The sequence below is a fragment of the Plectropomus leopardus genome, chromosome 19 (genome assembly GCF_026936395.1).
Source record: "Plectropomus leopardus strain MGB_pleo_1.0 chromosome 19, ASM2693639v1, whole genome shotgun sequence".
NCBI lineage: Eukaryota > Metazoa > Chordata > Actinopteri > Perciformes > Serranidae > Plectropomus > Plectropomus leopardus.
In genome coordinates this window covers 16,666,776-16,676,436 of record NC_142194.1, presented here as the reverse complement: position 1 = coordinate 16,676,436, position 9,661 = coordinate 16,666,776, and the positions used below count along the sequence as shown (strand labels likewise).

The 9,661-nt window shown below is 39.3% G+C and overlaps 1 protein-coding gene and 1 pseudogene across 4 annotated transcripts in view; one reads left to right on the top strand and one right to left on the bottom strand.

The window, feature by feature from the left end:
- The first annotated feature begins 1,291 nt into the window (after positions 1-1,291).
- The window catches only part of LOC121958818 (uncharacterized), a 37,750-nt gene continuing 29,380 nt past the window's right edge, over positions 1,292-9,661 (top strand). The window contains exon 1 of one of the 3 annotated variants that reach the window (XM_088070395.1): positions 1,292-1,596. In XM_088070395.1, coding sequence (XP_087926521.1) covers positions 1,497-1,596 — 100 coding nt within the window. In that variant the 5' untranslated portion in view covers positions 1,292-1,496. The remainder of the gene's footprint in view (positions 1,597-9,661) is intronic. The other 2 variants (XM_088070396.1, XM_088070397.1) reach the window with 2 other exon arrangements.
- Positions 1,663-7,077, bottom strand: LOC148186334 (chymotrypsin-like protease CTRL-1; annotated as a pseudogene). The gene is made up of 6 exons (XR_015775066.1): positions 6,956-7,077; positions 5,201-5,215; positions 4,924-5,088; positions 4,333-4,601; positions 3,201-3,343; positions 1,663-2,800 (listed from the first exon to the last, which is right to left on the bottom strand). The product of XR_015775066.1 is annotated as a chymotrypsin-like protease CTRL-1 (transcript).

Here is a 9,661-nt window from a genome sequence, read left to right as displayed (position 1 = left end):
GCAGATGGCTTATAGCTCAACTTAGTGTCCAAAACATGGCCAACTTTCCAGTAGATCTGTCAGCACACTCTCTCTTTAAATATGTAGGGTTAGATATTGTTTTGCTCTTAGAGTGTCTCCTCATGTTGGGCCAGTCGAAACCTTTTTACACTGGTGGCCTGTAATCTTTACATGTGTAGCTGTAGTGTAGAATGAAAGGGATGGACTTCCTCACAGAAGAAATTTGTCATAAGCACAGGTGCATTCAATAACATTAATGATGGCTGTATTCCACTTATGGAAGATCCTAGTATTGTACATGTTGACTCACTGGAATAGCTTGCTGGGATACTTAATGGAACTGAGCCCCCCACCCCTCTTTCATGGATTTACAAACAGAAAAAACAAAATACACACAATCAGATAAATGAGTTCCCCTATTTCTAACCCACTTCCTAATCAAAACTAAAATCAACATTAAAACCGACTCCCAACTAATGCACTGCTCAAACAATATTAGTCATAAATATAGTTAATCTCTTGCAACTTTCTCTATACTGCCATCTCACACAGACATGTCATGTTAAAGTAACCATAATAGGCCTAACTGTCAACACAGACAAAACAAAAGAAGAGCGCAACAACCATCAGTCCATTCCAGAAATAGGCCTAATTAAATAAGTAAATATTAAAATAATAATTGAAAAAAATATGGGCCTAAGGAAATGAACTCTTTCAAACCTGGATCCATGCCAGTTCTCTTGTGCTGTGACGCCTTTCACAAGCACTAAAACATTTGAAAACTAAGAAAATTTGTTCTCTTTCTTTTGAAAAAGTAAAGGCATTGAGCAACTTGGCAAAAGATGCCCCACAAACTGCAAGAATTTAGAAATAGGTGACAAGAAAATGACCTGAAGATTTTTATTTTTATTTTAGGGAGATATGAAATTAAAAGAAAAAGAAAAAATAGTGGAAAATGTTAAGAAAACTCTATTTATAGGCCTTATAAAATTATATATTTAAAATTATATTACAGAAATGTGTATGTGTGTATACTTTTTTCAGATTTTTTAATTGTTATTGTATTACTTTACTTTTTACTTTACACTTTATTGTGTGTGTGTGTGTGTGTGTTTGTGTGTTGGGGGCGCTAATAATTTATATTGTAAGCGAACTGTGGGGTAAATTAAATGTAAAAAAAAAAACCAACAACAAAAAAACAGTTTGTGCCTTTATTTTGAGCTTTTTCATGTGATTGGTTAGTCAGTGAAGCCACCTGTGGTGACTGAAGAGGGTGGGAATGCGGGGAGAAAACAACACGCAATAGAGGAGGAAGTGACAGGCAGGTCAGGAGGACAGAAGAAAAAATGGAGCAGCAGAAATACTGACAAACACTGGATATCTGCGGACAATGCTGCACATCTGTAGCTTAATTTCAGTTACCTCAAAAAGTTTGTGCGCGTGTCCCTGTGGTCGGCTAAAGCTGACGTTGGTGATGACACCGGAAAGGACCGTGGATGCGTTATGGAGAGGACTGCATGTTTGTGCGCCTCCTCAGCAGGATTCACTATCGCTGCTGCCGGATGTCACCTTTTTCCCCCGGATTGACGCGGAAGTGTGAGTTGAGCTTTCCTTTTTTATTTTCGTGTGCGTGTGAGTGTGTCTGTTTTAACAGCTGGATTTAGTGTCTGGTGAAGTATGCATTTGAGTCTGCTATGGAGGAATATTGGTAAATAAGATTAGAAATTGTGATTTAGGAAATGTGACAGTCTCTTCAGCTAACCATAGACCTTATTTAAAGCTTCTAACCAAAAAATCTTTCAAAAAAACTATTGACTTTGAGGGGAGGGAACCAGAGGCATTAATGTAATATAATAAACATGCTAAGGGCGTGTTGCAAATGTGCAGCAACATTTTTTGCCAGCACTAGACATCAACCAAAGGCCAGGAAAGGCATTTATCTGACTGTCAAGCTACATACAGCATATACACTGAGAGCAGCATAATCATTTATTTAATTTAGGAGGCCATTGGTTGCAGAATATAGATTTAGTGTTTTATTTTAACCCAACAGACAAAACAAACAAACAAAACAAAAAACAGACCATGCTTCATTAATTGTTTTGATATTAAGTGCAGTGTGGTGTGACTGATAACATGAGTGGTTTTATACCATTGTCCATGAAAATGATTGCTTTTTCTATAGAAGAAGTTTAGAAGTTTATGTTACATAAAAACAGACCAGCAGGAAAGAAATAAGTGCAATTCAGAAAAAGAAAAAAAATCAACAAAAACAAAAACCATGCTCCAAAGAAGTTGTGGCAAAACTTTCACTACACAGACTCTTCTATAATCATCATGATATTTAACATAAGTGCAAGCTTTGTAAAATGATTCAAAAGACAAACAGAACCCAACACAACAAGACAAGACTTTGAGAAGTTGTTAGCGCAAAATTGTGCTATGGAAAAAAATGTTGCAGGAACAGTGTCACTAAGATGACAATGAATGCCAGCTCAGTTGCAACAGCTGATGCTGTGGAAGACGTAGTTGAAGTCGTATTTGGAGCTGCTGTGGTTGCACTTTCAGAGACTGGGGTGTGACACACAAAGCCGTCGTCTGGGTCGGTGCCAATAGAGGTGAATGTCACAAAGCTAACCTTTGCCCCCGCCACTTGATCCATGATCCAAGTCTGGAATTCAGACACTCGGGTAAAGACATCAGGGACATTACCCAGGGCGCAAGGTTCTCCAAAACTGGTAATGCCAGCATGGACCCACTTTGAGTCTTGTTTGCATTGTAAAGGTCCACCACCATCCCCCTAAAAAAGAAGAGACAAAACAAAAACAATTAATACTACTGGTATAATACACAGAATAAGAGTGGAGTAGCCTTACCTAGCCAAGATATTCTCACTGACAAACATTTTATTGGCAGAAATATAAGTTTTTATTATTGTGCTGAAATTATTATAGAGGGATCTAAGAAAAAACAAAGTACTTTAACCTGAACCAGTGGCTTTGGGAGGAGCCAAAAAAGGTTGGGATTACATTTCCCTGGCATTGTACCCTATGTGACTCCATGTGAAATTTGAAAAAAGAAATTGATTGACTGGTAACAATAATACCGCTTTCAACCAACCCCTGGAAGGAAGAAAAAAACAACCTTAAACAGTCAGCACAGCTATTGTAAACAATACAACAATGTATCATTATTCTGACCAGGCACACTCCTTTGTTCTCTTGTCCTGCACAAATCATTTCGTCAGTGATGTTTACAGATTGGCAGAAGTTGCAACTGCACTGGTTTTCTCCAATGACAGGAATCTGAACCTCCTGCAGTGAGTCAAAGACAGCCGTGGTCTCTGTGGGAGAGAAATTATGATATCAAAATACACACTGTTTTTTGCCTTTTGTGGAACAATTATAAAAATAGTGTATCTAACATTATACATCTATTAATTGTTTTTAATTGTCAATGGGTCAACAGATTGTAACTTAAAAACTGAGACCTTCCTTGATTTTCCATATTAGCCAAACAGCATTTGGACTGATTTTTATGTAAAGGACTCAAAACAGGTTTTTAATTATTATTAAAACAATATAACATTTATGCATGCTCTGGAGTGCCTTGCCTATCTTTAGCTATGCTAAAGCACTAACAGTGTAACACTAGCTATGTTATCTAAGAAAAGGGATCCTCTAATATAAGTAGAGTAGAATAGAATATGTTTATTGTCATTGTACATGTACAATGAAATTTAGATATAGGTATTTTACATATAGATATTTCATCATGCTGATATGTATTGTGTTTTTCAATTTTCTGACGAGTATGGTGTTAACTGTTATTTGATGCTATAAAGGGGGTTTGACGTCATGATTGACAGCTGCATAATTCGTTCAGTGTTCATGATCCATAGCAGTGCTCGTGATTGGTTAGACGGTGGGGATTTAAAAACTGCAGAGCTGGCTGCTATGCAGATTCTGGCACTAAAATGGGCTAAAATGAAGACAACAATGCCAGATGGCTTCAGCCTTATCTCGGATATTTTGGCTTCATTTTTGGACAGTGTGAGCTTTAGTGGAGCTGCACTGTCCACCTTTATATAGAGTCATTTGTCAGTATGCTGACCTACTCACAATAACAATGCCAACATGTTGATGTTTAGCAGGTACTGCTATCTTCAGTTAGCATGTTCGCATGCTTTGACTCACCATTACTTGCATGGTAGCCATGGTCACCAGTATGGTAATGTGTGTGTGAATGATGCCTGTACTGTAAAGCACTTTGAGTGGTAATTTAGACTAGAAAAGCATTACATAATTACAGTCACAGCATCCCATTACTCACCATCCCTTCCTCGTCTGCCCCAACCAGTGGCCCAGCAGGGGGTTGCGCTGTGAAACTGGCTGGAGTGACTCGCCAGGCAGATAGGTCTGATGTAATCAGTGAATGTGACAGGGCTGCTGAGCTTCATCAGGGCGATGTCATTGTTGAATGGCTCACTGTTGTGGTCAGGATGGATGATGATCTGGGACACGGTGCGGCTCACCTCATTAACATTAGGGCCGGACTGAGTCTCTCGTCCAAAGTAGAGAATCCATACACTGGGAAAGTTTCTGGATGAAAGAATAATTCAATAACAATCCCAGTTAAGACAGCTCTTATGAAAATCATGTAGACTTATATGTGTATGTGTGTGTGTGTGTGTGTGTGTTCTTTATGTGTTGCAGGCAATGACTACAAATGTATGTAAGCTGCTAGTGAAATGTCACTCAGTGAGTATACATAAAAATTAATAACACTGCTTATGTTTTAAATGAGCACAGAAAAACAACAACAACAATAATTTGTCCACATAAACACTCATTGTGTTCTTAATCATAGGATTTCTCATCTGCCACAGTTTGATAAGGCAACAGATGCTACAGTTTTTCTTACAATACGATGCAGCTGGCTGCTGTGAGCACCCACTGGTCACTGATGAGGGTCCCTCCACAGACGTGATTCGCAGCAAAATGCAGGCTGACCTGCCAGCCTGCCATGACCCAGCTTTGGCGTTCTCGCCACCCACTATCCTGGTGTTCAGAGGTGCCAATCCACAGTCTGACAGAGCAAACCAGCTGTGAGTCAGTGCAGTGAAATGAGGCTGATGTTTTTCATTTTAAGCTGTGTTCACATTTTATCTCTTGAATATATGAAATATGACTGTGCTCACCCTCAGCCCTGGACCCTGTAGGAAAGAGAGATTTTTAAAAAATTAAATACATCTGTAAGCCACTATGTTGTTATACTCAAGCAGGTCTTTCTATTGATAGTAGTGTTGGTAGTAGATATGAGGAAGTACAGACACAGGGTGGCACTAGAGTCCCAGCTGCTTCCTCAACTTCTCCTGAGGTATGTCATATCTGATTTACTTGATCAGTCAAATGGCATAATCATGTTTCCTGCAAACTGTAACAGGATGTTTTTTTCTCACAGTGCAGTTTCATATTGCACAAGTCGTTTCAGTCATATATTGTCATATTTTGTCATTTAGGTGTGTTTATATAGAATTGTCATATTTTTCTTTGCATTCTGATCCACTATTTCTTCTTGATTTTCAAGTTTACAGTATAAACAATTTGACCCATAACAGAATCAAAGGTCTGGCCTCAGGCTTCTCTCACAGTAGCAATTTTGACATGCCATAATAGGAAAACTACATAAATAAAAATAGTGAAAGCCGCATTCCACTTAGAGGGAGACGTAGTATTTTGCATGTTGGCTCACTTGAATAGCTAACTGGGACACCTAAAAGAACTGAGCCATTGTTATTGTCATCAGTTTCACCAGTTCTCTTCCTGCTATACCAGATTAGAATATCTGCTGTGAGAGAGATTGTGCCAACCAACAGGAAGGTGTAACGCTCCAACAACACAATTGTGCCAGCACAGATGAATGCTTTCATCTTTCAAAGTGAAGCCAAAGATTCTAATCTCATGGCCATTGTGCCATCTGAATTTATGATCTTGTTCCTCTTGTGAACGATCCTTTCGCAACCAAGATTGATTTGTCTTCATCGTAGCAGAGACACTACCCTCGGGTTAGTGGAGTGGTTTTTTTTTTCATATTTTGGATCCAGTTTTCAAATTGAATAAAGAAGAAACAATTTATTGATTTTGAAAAAAAAAATGTTAAAATGAGGAAGATTAACTGTTAAATAAAAGGTTTTTGCATATTGATAAATGTAAATGAGTACAGATATCTCAGGGTGGTAGGCTTGTGACAGTAAGGGCCCCAAAATCTCAATTTAATACACTAAAAAACACCAAGAAAACACTTTTTTTTTGGCTATGAGTATGAACAATAATGATGTTTGTTGGTAGTTCTACAGAAAACTTCTTGTCTTTTTAGAATATTTAAATAGTGCCAGTGGCTTACCTGGTTTGGTGGCTTAGAAAACCACCTAAGTGCTTTTAGCCAGTAGTTACACAGGAAACCAGAATAAAGCAGACAGTGATCTTTCAGATGGTTATATACATTAATGATGTCACTAGAGCTGGGAAAAATATATTAATTACATATCGATATAGTGATTAGAGACTAGATAATGCCTTGATTTTGGATATTGTGTGTATTTTCCTGATTTTAAGGCTGCATCACAATAAAGTGATGGAATTTTCTGAACTCACCAGACTGCTCCAGCCGTTTGATAATTTACCTCTAGCTACTTAGTCAATATAACCACTATAACCTTCTTTTTTTTCAATCAAAAATGTTATTGCATTAATATTTCATGAAAGCACCAATAGTTGACCCTACAATATCTTCAATACAACAATATACAACTACAATGTTAAAATCAATCTTTATGTATTTAGTCAAAAATATTGTGACCTTTTTTTCGTATCGCCCAACCCTAGTAAGTTTCAAAAAAGAGGATTTATTGTTTATAAGAGAATAAACTCGTATCTTAAAAAAAAAAGCTCACCTTGCCCAGCGAGGACAGTACACATAAGGAATATCCACGCAGTCCAGGCTGCCATAATGTGCCGTCTCTAATTTTTTGCCTCCAGTAAGCGCTGAGAGTTCCTCTGGTTTGATTTTTGTCTCTGTGAATCCTCAGCCATTCGTGCACTTTTAAATAAGTACAGTGACCACTCCCTATTCAAACCCATTGCCTTGATTCCTGATAAGTTAACTCCATTCTTGAAAGCCCACACATAATACCTCAAACATTTATCAATTAATTTCTCTTCACAAAAAATCTTTCTGTCGGGATTGAATTTATTATTGTATAACATATAAAAACATTGCAAATGTGGAATGAATATAGTATATGTGTGTCCAGTCTTGCATGATGAATACACTAATATACTAATGTGCTAAGCTACAGTGTGACATAAGTTAACATTTATTTTGACCTCTGCTCCCTACATTTTCCCCCAAAAGTTCCCTAATGATTGATTTGGTTTCTGGGGGTGTGCCTTCTCCAAGTCCACAAAGCACATGTGGACTGGTTTGGCAAGATCCCATGCACCCTCAAGGATCTTGCCAAGGGTCCAGATCTGGTCCACAGTTGCAGGACCAGGGCAGAAAAAAATGCATTTCTCCTCCTGAATCCGGATTCGACTATCCGGTGGACCCTCCTCTCTAGTACCCCCGAATAGACCTTACCAGGGAGGCTGAGGAGTGTGATCCCCCTGTAGTTGGAACACACCCTCCAGTCCCCCTTCTTAAAAAGAGGGACCACCACCCCGGTCTGCCAGTCCAGGGGCACTGCCCCCAATGTCCACGCAATATTGCAGAGTCGTGTCAACCACGACAGCCCCACAACATTCAGGGCCTTGAGGAACTCCGGGCGGACCTCATCCACCCCTGGGGCCCTGCCACCAAGGAGCTTTTTGACCACCTCGGCAACCTCAGCCCCAGAGATGGAGGAGCCAACCCCCGAGTCCCCCGGCCCTGCTTGCTCACCGGAAGGCGTGTTGGTGGATTGAGGAGGTCTTTGAAATATTCCTTCCACTGATCCACAATGTCCCAAGTTGAGGTCAGCAGCGCCCCGTCCCCACCATGCACAGTGTTGACAGAGCACTGCTTCCCCCTCCTGTGACGCTGGATGGTGGTCCAGAACCTCTTCGAAGCCGTCTGGAAGTCGTTCTCCATGGCCCCACCGAACTCCTCCCACACCCGGGTTAGCTACACTAGCTACACAAAGCTACACTTTGTCTGGTCCCTCCCCTAGGACCTGTTTGCCATGGGTGACCCTACCAGGGGCATAAAGCCCCCGACAACTGAGCTCCTAGGATCACTGGGACACGCAAACCCCTCCACCACGATAAGGTGGTAGCTCAGGGAGGGGGTTCTAGAAACATATTAATAATTATTGATGTGTCAGTGTGCAAGCATCATTTGTAATGCTGCAGCTGGTAAAGGTGGGGCTAACTAGTACCTTGAGCTGCAGTAAAAAAAAAAAAAAAAAAACTCCATTGTTGTCAAAACTTCACGCTGTTTTGGTATTGTTCCTTGTTCCTCTTTTCTGTACTGCTCTCTATGGCGTTGCTGTGTTGGCTGCAAAAATTCCTGGCAAAATGTTGGTCAAAAATATTCACTTCTGTATTTCACATACTTTGAGAAAAGTTTTAATCTAAAACATTCTCGTTCTATCACTATTGCATGAAATTAATGTAAAAAAAATCCCCCATGAAAAATGTCTGTGTACTTGTCAGGTTGTTCATTATATTAAGACCCACCCATCGTTTTTATGTTTGGCCCATGTGGGTGGTAATTGGGATAAAAAATGGACCCCATATGGAATTGTGTACTAGTATGAACAGGTTTTTTTATTTGTTTTTTTTGTTTTTTTTCTGTGGGCTTCAGATAAGACTCCCATTTGGGCCCATTCCCACTTGGTACCTAGGTAGCCAAAGCAGAACTCATGTGTGGCCTTCTCGGGTAAACCCACTCGTGGGCAATTGGCATGGGGTCATTTTCTCAAGAATATGCAACAATGGTCAACAACAGCAATTTAAAGGAATTTTGAAAGGTAAAGTTGAGAATAACAATGTTTAGATATTACAGTATTTTTTTCTTGTTGATTTAACATTCTACAGCTGCCTTAGATGGTAAAAAATAGCAGCCAACAACAGGCGGTTAAAGGTACGATATGCATTTCTGCCTACCTGTGCTGCAACAAGTTTATGAGACACTTTGTGTTAAGCGCTTACTTTTTTATATTTATTTATTTATAAATCGTTCACTTATTCCAACACTGTTGCTATATAGGTTTGATTAATCAAAGTTTAATGCTAAACCATTCCCTTATGCTGATGTGATTCATCGTTTTGCTCTTTCCTGTCTCTTAGTCATCAAGATGCTATTGCAGAATTTCTTGTTGTTCGAGTTAGAAAAAAGAATTCCCCTGTTTGAGTTTCTGCAATAAACATGAGTGGCGAAAAGTGACGAATGAGAGAAGGATGCATGAAGTGGAATTTTCCAACAATTAAGTTGATCGAAACAAAAACAACAAAATTGTTTCATTCCTGCTTAAATGCAAGAAGCTTAAGATTTTTTCACTCCTCCATTTAGATGTCTTGATAGTTATAGATCAGACTTCAACAAGTAAAGTCCTGTTGTTTGACTCACCAGTTGGATGAATTTACATGGATACCAACTGAAATTCAGATCACTTTCAGTG